This window comes from Haliotis rubra, unplaced genomic scaffold (genome assembly GCF_003918875.1).
Source record: "Haliotis rubra isolate DU_JTF1 unplaced genomic scaffold, ASM391887v1 Scf505, whole genome shotgun sequence".
Classification (NCBI taxonomy): Eukaryota; Metazoa; Mollusca; class Gastropoda; order Lepetellida; family Haliotidae; genus Haliotis; species Haliotis rubra.
In genome coordinates, this window is record NW_025767197.1 from 118120 (window position 1) to 140976 (window position 22857).

Genomic DNA, 22857 nt, shown 5'->3' on the forward strand with positions numbered 1-22857 from the left:
AGGCTACTAAAGGCTGACCAATTATTACTTACTTGCGTCTGATCCTTAAGGAAAAACCTAGATCCAGATTCCTTCGTAATATTTGTATTACATCTTGGTAGTCGACAGATTAAGCTTTTGAAATTGTATTCAAAACTCACACAACCACCTTGCTCAACACATCGAGCTTGACACACTTTTATGCCAATATTCGTAGTAGTGATATAGCGACCTGCTTCCCGATCACGTTGTGTCGAACTGCAAAATGCAAACATCAAGTACAGTGCTAAGATCAGAAACAGGTTCCCGAAGTCACGTAAACGTAGCAGTGCCATCTTGCTGTATTCACAGAGGAGCAGCGGACGGCCTTTATATATAACAAATGCCGAATGAATCAATATGTATTGATTTTCGCCGTATCAGCACTTTTCCAGCTATTCGCTGGACGTCTTTCCTGATAAACAGTCAGCTTGAGTTAGTTAAATGGCGTTCTTTTACATACACATTAAACTTAATCATACACTCAGGTATGAAAGTTTCAAATGGCTTTTTTGTTGTTTTTCCCAAATTACTCTAAACATATCCGATGAAGTATATCTGACAACATCATTGCATAGCAAACAGGGTATTATACCACACAGGATATAAAATTAACATACCAATTAGTGACATTAAGGGTGGCAAAAGAGTTGTATCTAAGTGCTCATTACGAGACATATTGAGATATACTATCTATCAAAAGTTTAGACTCACTAAAGCACTCACTATATGTTATGGAGGTATATATAGTTACATCGAAGATGAAGTTCTCTACTAACTTAGGGTAACCAACTGCAAATCTTATGCAGATGAATTGCACAAGGTTCATGCATCAAAATGCTGTAAAGAATGTTCAAATATCGGGCATGTGAACAGCTGCATTTTGATGTAAAGTTTTGTTGAGAGTTCGCCAATTTTCAAGTTTCATCATTTATTGAAGTCATGACAATCATCTTTTCAACGTTACGAATTTGTTTTACAATACATCAGTTCATGTGTAAACAATACCTTTAAACAGTATGGAATATTTTGCAAAATCTAGTTTAGAACAGTTGACTGAAATACGTGGCTACATTTACACTAGTGAGTCTAAACTTTTGATGGGTAGTATAGTTATGCCGAAGTATACTATCGAAATAAAGAAACGCATATGCGTTTTGTATTTTTTTAAATCTATTAATTACCTGCTGTGTTCATACAATCGTCAAAATATGTAACAAAAGTGTTGATAACGTGATTTTACACAATTGCACAAGTAAAATAGCAATGTTTGATTTTGATGAGATTTTTTACAAGGATGAAAAAAGCATGCACTGTCTGGCAAAAAACATCCAGATTACTTTCGGAAATCGTCATTCGTTTTGAAGGAGTTTCAAGGTCAAATCACTACACCACATCTTGACGCTGCGGCACGGAACATTGTCATTGAAAGAATCCACGCTGGAGATTACCAATCTTCTGTTGCCAGGCGTCTGAATGTTAGTCTGAGCACGATATCACGGCTTGCACCTCGTTACAACCAAACTGACCATCCACGTACAGGCAGACCTCGAGTCACCACTGCAGCCCAAGATCGGTACATCCGGGTAGTACATTTGCGTGATTGTACTGCCACGGGTGAGAGCACAGCAGCCAGGGTGCAGACTTCGGAGGATATCCGGTCAGACTGTACGGAACAGGTTGAGAGAGATTGGAGAGCCAGGAGATCCGACGTCGGGACCGTGCTACGTCGTCACCATTGCGCTCAACGTCTCCGTTATCTAAATTTATCCACTTGGTTGTATAGACATTTCCTTCTTCTAAACTGATGTAAAAGTTCACGTACTAAAAGTCTATTTGTGGACGAGTTATACATGTGTCTGTGTTCTGCGTTTCTTTCCTTTTTGAATAGTATATACACTCGGTAGAAGTTATGCAACAAGAATAACATCTGACACGGTAATTGTATTGATACAAGTGATGCATCATGTTTGCATCGACCTTTTGATGGTTGGTGCATTTGGCGATTCACCTCACTTTGTTGTTTCTTTTACTGACAGACCAGTAAAGATCCTGGTTAAATTGATCTTCAGTAACCCTTGCTTGCTCAAAGAGGCGACTAACGGGATCGGGTGGTCAGGCTCGCTGACTTGGTTGACACATGTCATCGTATCGCAATTGCGTAGGTCGATGCTAAAAGTGTTGATCAATGGCTTGTCTGGCCCGGACTCGATTATTTACGGCACCCGTGAAGAGCCACCTCCTCGTGGTGGGTGCTGGGTAACGCTAAGCGCTCTTCAACCCCCCGTTGTGGACCCGGGGGTATATTTGGTCCACCAACCCGTTTGCCGTGGGATGCGCCCTCTGCCGGTGGAGGAAGGAGTCTGGTGGTTGAGGGCACTGGTTCCAGGTACAGTGTTCCTTTGCTCAACACACCACTTCGCCCCTGACTTCACCTAGACGGGTGGGAGAACTGGCCCGGTTCTATCAATGGGCTGGTCACGCCAAGCCCTGTGCTACATCTATGCACTATTGCACAAAATGTTTGAGAATTATTCCATGGTATTTTTAAGTCTTGGCGAATTTTTTAACACAAATTTTAAATATACAGTTTCATGTATTTTTTTGCCTAGAGTCGTATGCCCAGAAGGCGGTGGCTCATGGGCCAATCTGGTGGAATCATTAATCTTTTAATTTTTCTGCTGGAGTATATCATCCGGGTATCCTTGGTCCTGCAAGTCGGAGATCCGCTTGTTTTTAGCATTGTCCTTGTGATACTCCGTGGTTGGTGGGGAGCTCGGATGACGAACTTTGAAAAATTAACCATGGCTTACGAAACCACCCTAAAAAAAGAAACGTCCACTAGACACTGATCCAGTTGATAATGATAAAAGAATGTCCATGTCCATTGAATACTGGCCACGATTTCTTGTTATTGAAACTGTTGACAAGACTCCATTGAAGTTGAACCCTTTTGCCATATCTAAGGGTATACAGGGCATTGCTGGTGATGTCAAGAATATTAAACGTTTACGGTTCGGTGCTCTGTTGGTTGAGTGTGGGAAAAGGCAACAAGCCACCAACCTTATGAGTACAGAATCACCGTCACGGCTCATAAAACATTAAACACGAGCAAGGGAATCATCAGAGACCGTGATCGATTGTTTGCTGATATGTCGGAAGTTGACATCGTCTCTGAGATGAAAGATCAAGGCGCACTCTATGTCAAACGTTTCACAACCCGGAAAAACGATGCTGTTATAAAAACAAATACCTACCTGTTTTCATTTTCGTCACCAAATGCTCCAAAATATCGCAGGATATTGTAACATCAATGTTGACACGTACATTCCGAACCCTCTAAGGTGCTTCAAATGTCAAAAGTTCGGTCATGGCGTAAATACTTGCACATTGTCTGTTGTATGTGCTCACTGTGGTGAAAAGATACATATAACAGAAGATTGTGACAGTAATGTCAAAAATGTACCAACTGTGAAGGGATCATCCATCTTACTCTAAAACTGTCCTGTTTGGAAACATCAAATGGAGATAAATAGAATCAAATTTACCCAAAACATTAGTTTTGCCGATGCCAAAAACTAGTTCAAAGCTCAGAGCATAAGGAGAGCTATGCTTCTATCACCATCTATCTGCATGCTGTCAGACAAACTTGACCTGGGTTAAATCCGAATCACCTCTGATATTCTCACCTGCAATATCTACCCAAACAACAGAATCAGTTCCTACGTCTCAAAGCCAATGTGAAACAACCTCTTATCTTGACGCATCATCTAAGTCGACATCAAAGTCTACACAGCCCCTTAAAGACAAAAGTAAGAAGCCAGATTCTTTGAAAAAACTCAGTGGCAGAGCCCCAAAAGGGTCAGAAAATCAAATCAACTTATACAACAAATATGGTTCCCTTGAGGACATGGATGAATCCGAAACTGTCCGTTCTAGGGCGCACAGCTTGTCGCCCATCAAAAAAGTACGGGGAAGTTTCCCAATAAATCCTCCCAAAAGATAGTTTATCACAATCATATTATACAGTGGAATTGTAGAGGACTGAGGACTAAATTCAGTGAATTACAACTTTTAGTCCAGGTTTTAACACCATCAGCGTTCTGTCTGCAGGAGACCTATTTAAAACAGACAGATTCTTTTATCCTGCGTTCTTTCAATGAATACCATTGTTTTTCACCTCTGGGTGACAGGGCCACTGGAGGATCTTCCATCCTAGTCAAACAGAACGTTATCCATAGCCCTGTTACACTACTAATCTTCAGGCTGTTGCAGTGCGACTAACTTTGGACGTTGCGTTTATGCTCTCTCTATATATCTCCGTCTTCAACGTTTCCCAAAACCGATCTTCAAGCTCTATATGACCAACTCCCTAAGTCCCGTATTATTATGGGAGATTTAAATGGGCACAACCCACTCTGGGGTAGTGCAAATACAAACGCTAAAGGTAAATTACTAGAGGAGTTTTGTTCAGATAATGATTTATGTATTTATAATGATGGTTCCAACACATATTTACACCCTGGCACAGGAACATATTCTGCTCTCGACTTGTCAGTCACAAATTCAGAACTACTAAATGAGAGAGAGAGAGAGAGAGAGAGGTTTATTCAAGTAAAGGGGCCACAGGCCCATTATACAAATGTACAAAGTGCAAGGTCTAACAAGCGCCATAAAATATTCAATATTAGCACAAGTGCTAATCAGCAGATACAAGAGGCTGTAGGGGTACTATACACTCAAGAATGCATTACGCTTCTTTAAAGCTAGATACACAAATTTTCCAAGATTATTAATAAGAAGTATATTCTTCGTCGTGAACAACTGAGACAGTTTCTGTTGTGACGGGAAATTGTAATAATAATTTGGAATTGTCATTTCTTTAAGATTATTATAAAATGGACATTCTAGGCAAAAATGAAATTCGCTTTCTACAGTAGGAATAATACACAATGGACACAAGCGTTCATTTCGCTTTAGACCAAGGCGTCTACCATATTCAATCATTAACATATGACTGGAGCTTCTAATTCTACTTAAGGCAATACGAAATACTTTGCATTGAACGTGATTAATGTAGAACTCTAAGCAAACTTTGTTTTTGATATTACTCAGAAAATCAAGTTTAGAAAAACACAGCATATCACCTTTCCATGATTGGTTATGAACGTCAATACATCTTTGTTTGAACAGAGATATGAAAGTAGTGACATTCCCAACATTCTGGTAAAACCAGGCATATCCAAAACCATATTGATTTAGAAGTCTTTTTACACTTAGTGCCCAACATGGGCGTCCTTTCTCTGCAGTTCGATATTGATATTCATACACTTTCTTTAAAATAACATTATCAGCTTGAGATACCAGTCTTATCCAATATTTAATAATTTTACAGTAAATATTAACTTTAAGGGAGTGTCTACCAAGCTCGGCATGAGCGAATATATTCGGGGTGCTTCTTGGAAGATTGAGAACTTGTTTGCAAAATTGGTCATGGATATTAATAACATTAGGTGCTGTGTGAAATCCCCATACTTCGCTGCCATACAGTAAGATTGGGAGAATTTTAACATCAAATATTTTGAACAAAACATGAATGGGGAGATTTGAGAAATTAGGTATTGATGATCTGAGTATACCAAGAACTTTCCATGCTTGTTCTATGAGGGTTTTTGAGTTATATACCACGAGCCTGAGCTGGATAAATGAACCCCTAAGTACTTATAGGATGAGACAGTATCAATAACATTATTTTTTAGATAAAATCGTTCGCATTTCTTAAGTCTGCCACCCTTTCTAAACACAATAATTTTACTCTTTGCTACATTGATTTTTAGTTTCCAACGGTCACAATAACCAACTAATTTGTCTAATCTCTTTTTGGAGACCACCAACAGAAAAGTCAAAGATTACAATGTCGTCAGCAAATAGTAATATAAACAATTCAATTAGTTCCAGATTCACACCCCTCTGGTTATCTAATGCTAGGCTCTCTACAATATCATTTACAAAAAATGAGAACAAGAAAGGGGATAGTTGGCAACCCTGGCGGACGCCATTTTGGCACTCAAAAAATGCTGTATATCCTTCATTTGTAGAGACACATGATCTTACAGATGTGTACATGTTTTTCAATAATCTGAATAATTTCCCCTTTAACATTTCCCAACCACAGTTTATAGAAGAGACTGTTCCTGTCAACCGAATCAAACGCAGCTTTCAAGTCAATAAAAGCACAGTATAATCTTCCTTTATACAGAGAGAGGTATCTTTGAACGATCGAATTCAATATAAATATATTATCATGGGTTTGGAATCCATGTCTAAAGCCTGCCTGTTCTGGGGCAAGGAAACTTTCCCGCTCAGCCCAGAGAGTTAGTCTAGTACTTATAATTTTTGAAAATATTTTGCCAGATACTTCAAGTAAGGTTATAGGCCGGTAGTTGGCTGGATCATTGACATTACCCTTCTTGAAAATAGGAATAATTACTCCTACTGTCCACTCAGTCGGATAGATACCCGTAGATAGGACACCGTTAAATAAAGATTTCAACATGTCTATGCATTCTCTTGGGGCGCTTTTGAAGAATTCAATAGCAATACCACTTATACCTGGGGATTTGCCACATTGCATACTGTTTATGGCATCTACAATTTCCTGATAACTTATTTCGTTGTCTAGATCATCATAATTTGCAGATTGTTCAATAAATTCTTCACTGATAGACAAAACAAATTGATTCACCTCATTATAGAATTCCTCATACTCCACTGAGAAATGCAGACCTTGGAAGAGATCATGAAAGTGTAAGTTCCAGTCTATAGGTTTTATCTTATTTTTTGTAAATTGTGATTTAGGTTTGACAGTTTTCCAAAACAATTTATTATCTTTAGTACATAGTGCACTGCATAGTTTATCAGTAAAGTCTGCCAAAGATGCTGACTGCTTAGATGCACATAGCTGTTTATAGGAGGACCACGAATCGATGTACCGTTGTCGGTCACAAGAACCGTTACTGGCATGGAAGGCACGGAGTAAGCGTCGAGCTACATTTCGTGCTGCAAGGCATTCATCATCGTACCAGTTGTCTCCCTTGTGTATATGTGATCCGACCAGTTGGCGTTGCTTACAGTGTTCGGCGCATGACTCGACAGTGGCATGAAACAAAGAGGAAGCACTGTTGATATCATTGTTTTCAATATGGCTATTAAAAATTTCCATAACATTTGGCTCTAATGATTGCCAATTAGTAGCGTATTCAGACAGAGATTCTCCCTTTAAAGAGAATTTGATCTTTGGTGTTAGATTATACAACTTAGTGGTAGTGTTTACACCCATATCAAACAGCAATGAGAATGTCACTGGTAAATGAGTCAATTCTACTTCTTCAGATATTTCAAAATCATTGAACAATGAAAAGGCATTATCAGAGCATAAAACATAATCCACGACACTCTGGCCACTATTAGCAAAACATGTAATTTTTCCAATATTGCTATCTTTAAAGAACCTACCATTGCATATTCTAAGCCCAGTGTTGATACAGAAGTCTAGGAGGGCGTGGCCACGTCTATTGATAACAGCATCCTGGGATACCCGTTGTGGGATGTCGTCGTCAGGGACATAGTTGATGTCCTCGTCTATAGGCAGATGTGTTGGGTCATCGTTGTAGATATAGTCTTTGTATGAACCATCGCCTGTCCGTGCATTGAGATCGCCCTGGACTATAACTCTGCAAAGTGGATCTGAAGACCGGAAATTGCTGATTTCTTCCTCAAGTATATCAAACACTGCCTCATCAGCATATCTGCTAGAATTAACTGGAGAGTAATACACAACACCGAAATATAATGTTAGAGCCTGATTAGGAGGCTTTATATGAAGCCAGGAAATGTTTTCACTACAGCTGGGTATGAAGGAAACAAACTTTGAAATCGTGTCCGATACCATGATTACAATGCCACCGGAGTTCCTGAATGCTTGTTCCTGTTTCTGTCGTGTTGTGTTGTAGATAGTGTAGCCAGGAAAGGAAAAGACGTCAGAGGGATTGGACCAGGTTTCAACTAAGGAGATGATATCATAATTTTTCCAACAGCTAGTAAATATCGATTTACCAAACTTGTTTTTGATGCCCTCTATATTCCAGAATAGACACTTGCATGTGGTATCCCCTGGGCCTTGGCCACACCCCTAATGGGTAGAGTTCGGGTCTGCAATCCCTGTTCTAGGCTTGAAGGTTTTGATCAGGACGATATTGTCTTGAGTTTCATTAAGACGATAAAGTTTATTTTCAATTTGTAGCTTGTCTGATTTAAGAGTTGCAAATTTACCTTCTTTTTTTTTGCATCAATCATGTAACTTTTCAGGATTTTCCTGGCAGCCCGTACTCTCTGTGTGAAGTCCTGGGATACAGACACGCCGTGGCCCTTGAGATGCTTGGTTGCCTGGAGGATGCTATTCCTCTCTTTCAGATTCCTGCAGGTGACGAGAACTGGCCTGGCTCCAAGAGCCCGGGATGGGAGGCGGGTAACACGGTCAAGCTCTGTGATATCAGTCATGTGCATAATATCATGTAACAGTTCAATTACTTTCTTTTCAGTATCCTCGTTTGATTCACCTGATGTTTCTTCCAGATTGTAGAAAATGAGATTGTTTTGCTTCGAGATATTTTCCAAATATTCTAATTTATTAGTAAGTGACGTGATAGTTGATTTCATTTGGTAATTCTCCTCAGATATAGATAGCATTTCCTGTTCAAGACGTTCAATTTTGTTATTTAGTTTCATGAAGTTTTCATTCATTTCCATCCTCATCTCCTTAAATTCTTTTAATAGTTCGTATGAACATACCTCTCCCTCTATCGTCGTTTGTCGTGTTTTAGGTGGACCGGGATTTGTCTCCACATCGTTGCACAGGAGCAGTAGTAGAGACAGCAGCAAACTTAGCTTGATACAGGTGTGTGCTCCTGTCGGCACGTGCAGCACGTGGACACGCTTGGCGGCTTGTCGCGCACGTTTGGACATGAATGTGATAAAAACTAACTGGAAGCAGCCAATTCTGGCTCTAAATGCTACATTATCACATCCCATATCTTACTTCTAGGCCCAGATATTAAACCGCTCTGTGCTGCTGTGTGCAAGTTGCTGTGCTGCTCACTATCTTCGTTAGCTAGTGCAAGATTTCGCGGAGCTCGACTCGTATGCGTGCGACCCCTTCAACTCCTAGGTGGCGCTAAATGAATTTGAATGGTCAGTCCTCGATGACCTCTGTGGAAGTGACCATTTTCCTACTATACTAAAACCTGTAACTCCATCTGATGTACCTCCATCATCAAGGCGGAATTTTAAGAAGGCTAACTGGGCTTTATATAAAACACTGTGTGCTACAAAACTGAAACCTGAACTTTTTATTGACGTTCTTGATGCTATCAACTGTTTTTCTGATGAACTGAATACCATAGCTGATGAATGTTCACTACTAACCCACAAGTACTTAGCCCTACAATTATTGCTGGTGTCTCTTAGAGATGTCTCTACCCTGCTTAGCATGCGTTTGTATTCATATGAAGTATGTAAACTGAGAGCCAACACTATTAATTCATAAGCAGTTAGTCTTGCAGATATTACTGGTACACTGTATTGTCTCTATCCATGCATAGTATACGTATGTGTTTATACAAAGTATGGAAACTTTGACTCAATACTATTAACCCAAAGCATTTAGCCCTTCAGTTATTTCTGGTACACAGTAAGGCTCATCATTTAAAACCAACAATTTATAAATGCATTTTGTTGTCCATATGATAATTGTTACAAATTTGCATACCTATGCCTGCTCTGCAGCTATATTCTCACCCACTTGTTGTCCATATAATATAATATTTATTACAAATTTGCATACCTGTGCCTGCTCTGCAGCTATATTCTCACCCAAATTATTATAGATATCACCAAGAAAGCATGTATCATAGGCCCAAGGCCTCTTTATTGAATAAATCTGTCTGTCTGAATGTATACCACAGTCCTCTGCAAATCCACATATCCGAAAACCATGGTTCAACGATGAGTGCAAACAAGCTAGGAAGGCAAGGAAAAAAGCAGAACATTATTTCCGTCGCCATCCTATGGTGCATAATTTAAATAAATTTAAAATGTTAAATGCGAAAGCGCGGCGTTCCTTTAAACAGAATAAACGCCAATCTTAGCAAAATTATGTATCCAAAATAAATTCTCAAACGCCCATGTCCAAGGTATTGTGTTGATCTGTCTCTTGTTTGTGCACATCTACCCTTTTCAAACTAGAGTTATGAAACGTATGAAGATAGTGTAAAATGCATATTCGACACTGTGGATGAGCTCCCTTACACTGGTGTAACGCTATTGTGTGGAGATTTGAATACGGACATTTTCAACAAGCCGAATTCACGACGTTCAGTGTTATTGAAAAGGTATCTATCAGATCGCAATATGATTCCAACATACCAGGATATGAACAATATACCATCAACATGGCGAAACAAATCTAACACACAGAGTTCAACTGTAAGCTACATCTTCATTCCAGAATCGATACAGTCATCACTGCTAGAGACCGTCACCAATTACACTATTCAATATGATGTATCCGATCATGTTCCAGTGATGGTCACATTTATGAATGATTCATTTCTCACTGGAACAAAATCATGGAAATGTAGTTCTCTCAAGTGGAGTAAGGCCAACACGACAGATGTAAAGATGTATGAGTCTAAAGTGGCTATACAGTTGGGTCGGATACTGTTATTGACAACTATCCGGATACCATCACAACATGTCTACACTCAGCAGTAGCTGCCTATATACCCCGTGGTGTGTAAAACTATACCTTAAACCCTACTTGAAAGGATCAAACCTGGACTATTACCACTTCCAGATGATACAAGCAAAGCGCCACTGGGTATCCAAGGGGAAACCAAGACAAGAATAGTCTTACATAGACTATCAAGACTCAAAGAGAGAGTTCAGACAACAGATGAGGAAAGCGGAGCGAAAATGGAACAGAGAGAAATATGTTGAAATTAACACAGCTAGTGAAGTTGATATTGCCGAGTTTTACAGAACTGTTAAGAAACAGAGAAGGAGAGTTGCATCAAATGTACAGAGCAGCATTAAGTATAAAGATAAATGTGCCTCTACTCCCTCTGAAGTATGCGACCTGTGGTCGGAGTATTACTGTGACCTACTTTCGCCATACAAAAGCAAAAACTTCGATGCTGACCATTTTGAATCTATGAACAATGCGGTCGAAGAGATAGAACGTTCTGATGTCCCATCGTGTGACCCAATATTGGAAAATGGTGTCTCTATATCTGACACTCAAACTGTAGTGAAATCACTAAAGTTGAAGAAAGCGCCAGGACCAGACCTTATTACTAATGAACATATCCGATTTGCAGGTCCATGTCTGTATGGTCATCTGGCTCGCTGTTTAACCTCATAATTGAGATGTGTTACATACCCAAGTCAATGCGGATAGGAACTATTCTCCCGTTATATAAAGGTAACAGGGACAAGACTGACCCAGCAAGTTATAGGGGGATCACGTTAACTTCAGCCTTCATTAAACTGTTTGAAAAGATATTGTTAGACAAAGTTGAAAATCATGTACAAGTAACTAATCCTGAATTTCCAAACAAACTTCAGTGTGGATTTAGAAAAGAACACTGGGCAACCATAGCTGTTCACATACTGAAAGAGACAATAGCGTATTACATGGAGAGAGAATCGAATATTTATGTTGGATTCTTGGACAATGAAAAGGCATTCGACAGGATTTGGCATAATGGACTTTTATTCACATTGTTTGATATGGGCGCTAACGGACGGGCGTGGCATTTGATTAGACACTCGTACAAAGGAGCGTCTGCTTGTGTTCAATACAACGGCATCACGAGTTGTACTTTCCCAATCAGACAAGGAGTGGGGCAAGGAAGAGTGTTGTCTGCATGGATGTTCCTCCTTTACATCAATGATCTGATCACACAACTCGACAACTTTAAACGGGGAGCGTTGATTGGACAACATCATATGCCTTCAGTGGTGCTAGCAGACGACACGACCCTGATAAGTACAACTAATCATGGACTGCAGGTTTCACTCAACAATGTACATGATTACTCGTGTCTGTGGAGGTTGTGCTACAATCCAGCCAAGAGTTGCGTTCTTGTGTTCAAGGGCGGAGAGAAGTATATCAAGGAACCTTACTTTAAACTGAATAACATCCACGTGCCTGTAATAAATAGTACAATATACGCAGGATCTTTAGTTCATACCAAAAGCCAAAGTGAGTGAACGAGTCGAGCCTGTTCTTCTGCTAGACGGATAACAGCATCTCTCAAAGACGTTGGTCTTAGCGCAGGAGGGTTGAACCCAGTATTCTGTGCTAAGACCTGGCAGCGTATTATCTTAGCAAGTGCCCTGTATTCATGCGAACTGTGGGCTAACATCACAAGACCAGAAATAGAAGAATTAGAGAGGTTGCAGAGATACTTTGCACGAATCATTCAAGGATTCCATGTGCGGTCTCCAACTGCTGCTACCACACAGACTCTCGGACTCTGCTGTATGGAGGCCACGATTGACAAAAGGAAATTGAGCTACCTCGGCAGAATATGTCGAGCAAGCTCAACCCAAATGATCAAGCTACTGTTTTATTTCAGATGTGGACTGTTCTTAAGTGGTAACTTCAACAAAAACTCTGTTATTCATGACTTGATTACTATATGTGCGAAGTATGAACTGTATGAATATCTGCTTCATTACATAGATAATGGATTGTTTCCATCAAAATATGAGTGGAAAACTATATGTAATAAAGCAGTGTTTACCAGAGAGACGTCAGTATGGAGAAAGCAGTTATCCATGCAGCCCGACTTACAACGGTTTACTGCTATACACACGGGATATTTCCTATCGTGGTAAAAATATGCATACTATTGAACGGCAACTGCAGTTGTGTTTAAACAAGATAAATAAATGGTGTCTTGAAAAGGGCTTTAAATTTTCTCAATCCAAAACTAATTGTATACATTTCTGCCGTAAATACAAACCGCATAAAGACCCTGAACTATCTCTAAATGGCACACCCATCAAAGTTGTGAAGGAGGCCAAGTTCTTGTGTATTATTTTTGACTCACACTTAACGTTTCTACCACATATTAAATCCCTTTAAAACTAAATGCCTGAAGGCACTTGACTTGTTGAAAGTCGTTTCCAGTTCTGAGTAGGGAAGGGATCAAGCTCCCCTCCTACATCTATATCGATCACTGGTACGTTCCAAACTTGATTATGGTTCCATCGTTTATGGTGGAGCCTGCAAAAGCAACCTCAAACTATTAGATTCTGTCCACCACCAAGGTCTAAGACTTTGTCTTGGGTCCTTTAGAACTTCTCCTGTTGACAGTCTCTACGTCGAGGCCGATGAGCCATCTCTTACACAACACCGTATAAAATTATTCTGGCAGTATGTAACAAAACTATATTCTAATGAGTCAAATCCTGCATTTAACTGTGTTTTTAATCCTCTTTATGAGGATCCGTACAACAAAAAGCCTTCTCTTGTTCCGCCTCTTGGTTTGAGAATTAAACCATTCATTTCTGCTGCTGGCATTCAGCTGGAAAATATTTCTCCTTCCTGTCTTCTTTCTTCTCTTCCTTGGCAACTTATGAGGCCTGAAGTTGACCTAACTCTGACAAAGTTTAAGAAATCTGTAACTAATGAATTACAATATAAACAAGAATATAATCAATTAAAAAATAAATATAATACATACAAATCCTTATTTACATATGGGTCCAGGGATGGTGGCGCGGTGGCATGTACCACTGTCATTGGATCCAGAACAATATATTCTCGACTACCAAATAACAGCTCTATTTTCACAGCAGAAGCTAACGCCATATTAACAGCTCTTAAATATATTAATAAACACCGTACATATAAACAATACATAATATTTTCCGATTCTCTTTCGTGTCTTCAGCCTATTAAAAATCTTTCTTGTAAACATCCACTTTTATTAGAAATTATTGAATTGTATAATGAGCTTGTTACTTGCCAATGCGACATCGTCTTTTGTTGGTTACCCAGCCACGTTGGCATTTCTGGGAACACAATGGCCGATCTTGCTGCTAAGGCAACACTCAACAAATCTGTGACACCACCTCTGATCCCAAACTCTGATTACAAAGCTGCTATTAGATCTTATATCCGTGATCTGAGGCAAAAGAAGTGGGACACCCAAGTAGGTATCAATAAATTACATGCAATAAAACCAACTATCGGTTACACCTACTTGGGTTGTCAGTCCTGATTTGAAGAGGTCATCATACGACGATGTCGTATTGGCCACACAAGATATACTCATGAGTACCTATTAAAAGCTGAGGATCCTCCGTATTGTATCCCTTATGATGAAAGAATCACGGTCAAGAATGTCCTATCACAAGGGATATCTATTTCAAAGTCAAAACTATGAAGGATCTTTTTAGTACTATAAGTTCTCATCTAATTATTGTATTTTTAAAAGAATTAGACTTGTTAACTGATTTGTAAATAGATACATATTTTATTATTGGTAGTTTAGATTAGTAACTGAGATTGTTAGTGGTTGTACCCTCAAAGGGGGTTGAAGTATCGTAAAATTATTCTCCTCCTGAGTAAGTCCCGAAACATTCAAAGGAAATTTAAATTTACCAGCTGTTTTAAATGTAGTATTTTTGTCATTTTAAGTTTGGCTAAATTTGACTTCAATCGCAAGCGGCTGAACGGATGATATAAATCCATCTAGGGTCCATGCAGGTAGCAAAATTACTGTAAGTCCCCATGGTCCCTAGTTTGGTGATCTACCTTCAGTTGTTGGCGATCTATAGCCAGTTTTTATATTATATTGTCCAAATAGTGCTATTAGTTTTAATTTTCCACACTAGTTTTAGTTGTTATTGTTATATTCTAGTTGTTTTACTGTCCTTCGTCGACAGGTTGCTATACTATACATCTATTCCATTTCAATGTCACATATGTTCTCGTCACGATCCTCCAAATGTTTTGACTTTTCATTGTATAAATTGTTCTTGTCACGATATGGCTGAGATATCGTCGATGTGACGTTAAATATTAACTCACTCACTCACTCATTCGATTATTTACAGACCGCCGCCATATACATGTTGCTGGAATATTGCTGAGTGCGGCGCAAAAAAACCTCACTTACTCTTTACCTGATATACTACTTTTGTGAGTCTTGTTCACTGTGGTATTCCTACTGTTGCATATGAGTTATTTAAGGGCAGCATTTTTATTATTTTTTTGTGCTTGTCATCGCCCGCCCGAGCCTTCTAGGTTTAGAACCCCCGACCCCCTATAAAAAAAACACTTTTTTTTTCATTCCAACAACCCCGCCACAAGTCCAAAGAACGCGAGAAATTGTGATAAGAATTACAATAAATGAGAATGAAGAACATTCTTCAGATAATTTTGTCTTTATTAATTTTTTTTAGTTTTTTTTCCCCGACCGACCGACCGACCCATGTTCAGAATTTGGTGGCTACGTAAAACACGTAAAACAAATGATGCCCTAATCGTTTTGTTCAGATTTAATAACATTGTTTAATCTTTTGAGGGGTAACGCATACAACAAGAATTCTCCCATTGAACGCATGAGCAGTTTCGTTGTTAACTTACACGGTGTTCTTTTATGGTTAGGAGTGGTAGGGTAGCCTAGTGGTTATAGCGTTGGCTCGTCACGCCGAAGACCCGGGTTCGAATCCCCATATGGGTACAATGTGTGAAGCCCATTTCTGGTGTCCCCCGCCGTGATATTGCTGGAATATTGCTAAAAGCGGCGTAAAACCTGGTTAGAGTGACAGGGGAACAGACACATCATACTAGGCACTGTGAATAGTAGTGAATGAACAAATAAGATGGGCTAAACGCTGCTTTGAACAGTGTTCCAGTTGTATCACGACTTCTAGGCCTAATGCGTGAGGAAAGGCGGAGTGAGTGAGTTTACTTTTACGCTTCCTTTAGCAATATTCCAGCAATATCACGGAGGGGGGCAATAGAATTGGGCCTCACACATTGTACCCATTTGGAAATCGGACCGGGTCTTTGGAGTGACGAGCGAATGCTTTAACCGCTAGGCTACTCCAACACCCAAAGAGGAAAGACTGAAGTGATGCAAGTCACAGGCATAGCCAAGTTATTATGATGTTAAGGACATCTTCAACAGATGTACCACTAGTGTTTGTTTGTTTCTTGTACCCTTTTCTACATTGAGTGGTGTGTGACCTCTGTGTGTGTGTGTGTGTGTGTGTGTGTCTCTGTGTGTGTGAGTGTGTGTGTGTGTGTGTGTGAGAATGTGTGTGTGTGTGTGTGTGTGTGTGTGTGTGTGTGTGTGTGTGTGAAAATGTGTGTCTGTGTCTATCTAACCACTTGTGGCTGAGTATGTGTCTCTGCTCGTGTGTGACTGTGTTTGTATTTGTTTCAATGTGGTTCTGTATGGGTCTGTTTATAGGTGTGTATCTGTGCTCTCTGTCTGTGCAACGTATATTGGGCCGCTGGTTTCATGTATCGCATATGTTAATCAGCTTAACAGCCGAGCAAGTATCATGGCTAGAAGTGAGGAAAGCATGCTAGAAACTTGATCGGAGTTTAAGTGGTCTTCCTCAAATCATGCATGTCGTAAGATGTCGCTTACTTGGTTGAGGCATGGCATCGTATCCAAAATGCGTAGTTCGATTCATTGAGCATTGAGTATATATTACACTCTCTCTGTCAAGCAATTGTTCAAATGACAAGTTTTTAATCCTCACACACAGAGATGTTTTATGGAGATTATGGAGTCTACTTTGATCGGTCTTGTCAGACTGGTCACAATTGTAACATGGTTTCTTAGCAACAGGCTCCATAATATCTTAAATAAACTTCAAATACTTTTTCAGATAATATACAGGTAAGACGCAGTTACCCCCCTTACTTGTCCGACTTGCTCAGCCGTGCATAGACACGGCCTCGGTGTTTGCGAAGTCACGACGACCCAAACACCCTTGGGACGGGTATATCGCCTTGACACTCGGACAGTACATACAGGTGACAGTGGCACCTAACTTAACTGTTGGTGTCTAGGAGTCTTCTATATCTATATATTTGTCCTTAACCAGGAAGTGATATAGTCAGACCTTAATCGGGTAGGTTACAACATGCCGATTGTATGCCGAGTCAAGTCTTGCAGAACTGGCCTACTTATTATCAAGTGAAGCATTACATGTTAAAATAGAATTCGGTCTGCATTTTGTATTCACTACAGGATATATTTTATGCTTTTAGCTAAATGCAGATGTTCGAGTGTGTGTGTGTGTGTTTGTGTGTGTGTGTGTGTGTGTGTGTGTGTGTGTGTGTGTGTGTGTGTGTGTGTGTGTGTCCTCGTGTGTTTGTCCTTTCGTCTGTCTGTGTGTGTGTGTGTGTGTGTGTGTTTAACCTCTCGGGGTGTGTGTGTTCCTCTCGGGTGTGTGTCCTCTGTGTGTGTGTATGTGTGTGTGAATGTGTGTGTGAATGTGTGTCTGTGTCTATCTAACCACTTGTGGCTGAGTATGTGTCTCTGCTCGTGTGTGACTGTGTTTGTATTTGTTTCAATGTGGTTCTGTATGGGTCTGTTTATAGGTGTGTATCTGTGCTCTCTGTCTGTGCAACGTATATATTGGGCCGTTGGTTTCATGTATCGCATATGTTAATCAGTTTAACAGCCGAGCAACAGAAAGCATACACTTGAAGTTTGGAACAACAATTAACACTTATCAGAGGGGTAAACAAAGTCCGCAGTCTAGACTACCAGTTTTCCGACTTCCATTTTTATGGAAGTCGCGGTGGCTGAGCGGGTTAGGCGGCTGACTTTGTTTGTGTGCTGGTGATATCGGGCCTGACTCTTGAGGGTGTGGGTTCGAATCCCGGATGGGACTCAACCCAAAAAAGTACTAGAATGTGTACTTTACTAAGAAAGTGTAATCCCAAATATAACATATGTAACAATTTCAAGTGTTACTTGTCTGAAAGGAGTGGGATTTTGGACGAGCGAGTGAGTGAGTGAGTGAGTGAGGTTTACACCGCTTTTACAATATTACAGCAATACCAAGCAAGGGGCACAAGGAAATGGTCTTTACAAAGCGTACACATACAGGGAATCGAACCCAGGTCTTCGACGTGGCGAGCAAAAGCTTTAACCACTAGGCTACCCCACCGCCCCACACGTGCACTAGTGCTTCGTATGGTTCATGGTAATGGGTTATGGTATGGTATCGCATGTTGTGTTGTACAACAACGCCTAAGTTTCCAAAATATCGAAAACCCATTCGCGCCCTTATTGCAGTCAACCACTTTCATTTGCCGAATGCACGGTTGTCTCGATCTACAAACTTAGGCCCTCTGCATCTTTACTCATAGTTTCTGTTGTGTCGAACATCGGGTAACTCGAAGTATTTACGCTGGTCTCTTCAACTGCGACTGTATATTATAACTATTATTTCCGCCTCTTCTAGGACAGACAGACAAACAGATGTTTCATAGTAATTTGACTTTGGGCATCTGGAAATGCATGCATAAAATATTCACCCATCACTATTAAAGTGGCTTCGCGCGCCAGTTGTTTAACAGCGTTGGAAAACCTATTATATCTCAAGTATACACATCACATTATTCCTCCATAATACGCATATTACAGGTTGCTGTTCAACCGCTTCCTCCCACCAACCACAAGCATGCTTCTTTCAACACCAACACTGCTGCTGATCGTTGCCGTCATGCAGCCCGTGGACAGAACGTCCAGGAACGTCAACCCCCTTCACGGCATCGCTTACGTCTCCGTGACGACGGACAACCTGACGGCGTCCACTCAGTTCTACACGCAGGTGAGCATGGTCATGTACTACGTTAAACATACTAATGATTTGAACCCTAAAGTTTTAGTTTAAGGTCCTTAAAATGCTAGTTGTTACATTACGCGGAAAATGCCATAATACGATGTTATTGTATGAAAATATGAAGTTTGTGCTCCGAAAAATGAAACTATTGCAATCTTTTTTCAATATCAGTAATTAAAATGTCATCCAAGAGGAGCCTCCTTTTCTGTTGTTCTAACATACGACTAACAAGTAAATATATTCTGCTACCGTTGTAGGCACATTCCATTTGACATATTTGTAGAGATTTCGTCAATAAGGGATGATAGCAATGCTAAGTCATCATGCTACGTTAATAAGAGACTGGATTGTTTAATAATACTCTTAAAAAAGTAAGGGAATTTCATTTAAATTTAAGACTGAAAAAATTGGGAGACAATCAATGTTAACATTCGGAGACAATCAATGTTAACATTGGGAGACAATCAATTTTGACATGATAATATGAATGTTTTGAGAGTGCATCACCACATGCAGTTCATTATGACCATAGCTGTTTGTATAGTATTCGCTCTTGTAAGATTATTAGTGTATGGCTTGATATTTGCATTTTTACGATTTTAATTTTCAAAAAAAAAAACTGGCTAGAAACAAACACTTAACAACTGTGTGATGCATAATGATTGTCAAAATTAATGGTCTACAGTTATTTATCGACATCCTTGAAAACCGTCAAAATCAAGACACCCCATGCACGTGTATGGGTTTACTGCGTTGTGCACGTGCATCCCATGCGTTGTGTTTAGGGGTGGTGATATAGAGAAATGGTGGCGCGTTCATAAGATATCTGTGTTTGAAAAGTTTGTTAACGCTTATACTTCCTATCCAAATTGAAAGTTCAGGTTGCCCTATTTTTGTAACGAGTATTTTATGTTTCATCCACTACCAAAACTAGATTTGTGCTATGATCATTTCAACGTGGAATAAACTTATTTATCATTGCACGCAGGTGCTGGGAGGGATGCTGGTGCCAGAGTTGACCTTCACCTTCAGCGGAGATTCTCACTACTACCGGATGTTCCAGAAGGAGATCCTCGACGCCAGATCACAAGGGGTTGACCCTGCCCAGCTGGGAGTACCGGATATAAAGGATAACGGCACTTACGAGGTCAGTACATAAGGGGACGGGATTCAAGAGGTTTGTGTGTAAGTCATAATAATACTGCCCAGGTCAGTATATAGGCTATTGCGATACACACGAGGTCAGTAAATAGGGGATAACTGCACATCAGAATGTAGGTTGATCGGCAATGACACTCCTGGGGGTGAGTGAGTTGAGGTTTACGCCGCTGTTAGCAACATTCCAGCAATATCACGGCGGGGGACACCAGAAATGGGCTTCACACATTGTACCCATGTGGGAAATTGTACTCGGGTCTTCAGCGTGACGACCACAAGGCTACCCAACCGCCACTTTTACATAGGAACCACGCATAATGATAACTTACGTGCAAATGGAAATGCTGATAGCTTCAATGACAACAATAACATCCTGTGTAATTCCGTATTTTCACTTTTATCATAATTATGCTCTTAATTGATCAGGTGAATAATTGATTAGACTTTGCATTTGTTTATGATGGGTACCATAGACAGAGGAGATACGCTCGCCATTTTCGCAAACACCTGGGATCATCACTATTTGACAGTGCATGTTTCAATAATGAGAAACTTATAATCGATTCTGCTTTTTACAGCGATTTTATGAGTGATTTAGGGAACTGTAGTGTACACTTTTGACTACAGGTGCGCGGAAACTTCATCGTCTTTGACAACGGCATCATCCAACTTGTGACGTATGCGCTCAAATCATCATCATCTGATATTGTCTTCGACATCCGTGATCGTCGCACCAGCGCTTGCTACATCGCAGCCCCACATATATGTTTCTGGGTCAAGGACGACGTGGATTTCAACCATTACATTGCAGAACTAGAACGGAACTCACGTGATCTTGGGTTTCATCAGGTCAAGGTCAACAGACCAGTGAAAATTCACAACGAAGCTGAGAGACTAGCCGTTCCCGAAAACCAGCTTGGTATAACTTTTGACAGTGGAGACTTTGCTGGTTTATCATTCGCTTACTTTAAAGGTCCGAGAGGTGAGCAACTAGAACTGGGCCGGATTACAAACCAAACACGGTACCACCTTGGCAGTGATTACTGCCGACGGAAGGGTGTAGCTACAGCCTTCTTGGACAATCACCCTGACAACAAATGGAAGAAAGCTGCGAGAGTCAGTGGTCAGCTTTATGGGTTCTTCCATTTCGGGACAAGAACAGATGACCTTTTGAAGTCCATGAACTTCTACTCACATGTCCTCGGTTCAGAGCTGGTTGCAGAACCTCTACAGGGGATGAGCCTTGGAGGAGATGAACTTGAAAATATGATGTTTCAGAAAGAGATTCTTGAAGCATCATCCTGGGGAATTGATCCTCGAGATCTGGGGATTGCAAATGTTTCCCTGGCAGGAAATGACAGACTTCATCTTACTTTTAACCTGTTTGATAACTACGCAGTTGAAACTCTGGTGTATACAGCAGGAGGATCTCTGTCAGATCCCAAGTTTAATCCCAGATACAACTGGAGCAGTCCTGCCTACATCAACAACATGAACATGGCCTTCTTCGTCGATTCCAACGTTGATCTGAACAACTTCCTACATAGTGTAGAACTGAAGGCTGCCAGGAAAAAATTCTCTCAGTTTAAACTGAATAGGGCGGTTGATGTGCCGACATTAGGGGCTAGCGTTCCTGCAGCACAGTACAGTGAAGAGTTCACTGATGGAGCTCTGAAAGGTTTCAACTACGTGTATGCTAAGGGTCCAGCAGGGGAACAGATATCCTTTGTTCAGTTCAAGGGTCCAGTGGAAGCCAAACTGAAGTCAGCCCTGTTGCGGTATTCTGCTGTCAACACTGCCTTCAAGGAGACGAATCCGTGGGCCAGAAAAGAATATGACTCGTTTTGTTCTAAATATCCAGGAAGCCCTATTTTCGGCTAAAGTATAATTCAGAATCAAAGCTGGTTTATCAAATATCAGATGAACTGAAATATTTCAATAGAAGTTAAGCAGGGACATTTACTGGACAAGATGAAGTCATTGCCTTTATGTGCTTCAATCATTTTTACAGCCCTACAATCCTGGGACTCAAAGCCGATGGCCCTTGCTTTTACTTACAATTGATCATCATGAAGATCTGGGACAGAATGTATCATAAGTAACCCACGTTTGTTGTTGGAGGTGACTTACACATAATTTGGAAAACAAAAGGGTTTGGAGCGTTATCCTCTCAGACAAAATCATTTTGACCACAATAGAAGATGCCTCTTGTGTCCACCACTATAGCAGGCGCCAAATGTGTCCACCACTATAGTAGATGCTGAATGTGTCCACCACTATAGTAGATGCTGAATGCGTCCACCACTATAGTAGATGCTGAATGCGTCCACCACTATAGTAGATGCTGAAGTCCATCACTATAGTAGATGCGTCCACCACTATAGTAGATGCTGAATGCGTCCACCACTATAGTAGATGCTGAATGCGTCCACCACTATAGTAGATGCTGAATGCGTCCACCACTATAGTAGATGCTGAATGCGTCCACCACTATAGTAGATGCTGAATGCGTCCACCACTATAGTAGATGCTGAATGTGTCCACCACTATAGTAGATGCTGAATGCGTCCACCACTATAGTAGATGCTGAATGCGTCCACCACTATAGTACATGCTGAATGCGTCCACCACTATAGTAGATGCTGAATGCGTCCACCACTATAGTAGATGCTGAATGCGTCCACCACTATAGTAGATGCTGAATGCGTCCACCACTATAGTAGATGCTGA

General features: G+C 40.5%; 1 protein-coding gene and 1 long non-coding RNA gene across 2 annotated transcripts; one reads left to right on the forward strand and one right to left on the reverse strand.

Annotated features, from left to right (window-relative positions):
- Nucleotides 1-1413: 1413 nt before the first annotated feature.
- Nucleotides 1414-15628, reverse strand: LOC124292034. The gene is made up of 3 exons (XR_006902345.1): nt 15616-15628; nt 14753-14755; nt 1414-1542 (listed from the first exon to the last, which is right to left on the reverse strand). It is a non-coding gene; the product is annotated as an uncharacterized LOC124292034 (long non-coding RNA).
- Nucleotides 15629-17047: 1419 nt separating this feature from the next.
- On the forward strand, nt 17048-22260 carry LOC124292025. Its single transcript, XM_046729096.1, has 4 exons — nt 17048-17244; nt 18771-18957; nt 19958-20116; nt 20755-22260. The coding sequence occupies exons 2-4, from the start codon at nt 18808-18810 to the stop codon at nt 22006-22008; spliced, it is 1563 nt and encodes a 520-aa protein (XP_046585052.1). The 5' UTR covers nt 17048-17244; nt 18771-18807; the 3' UTR covers nt 22009-22260.
- Nucleotides 22261-22857: the final 597 nt, after the last annotated feature.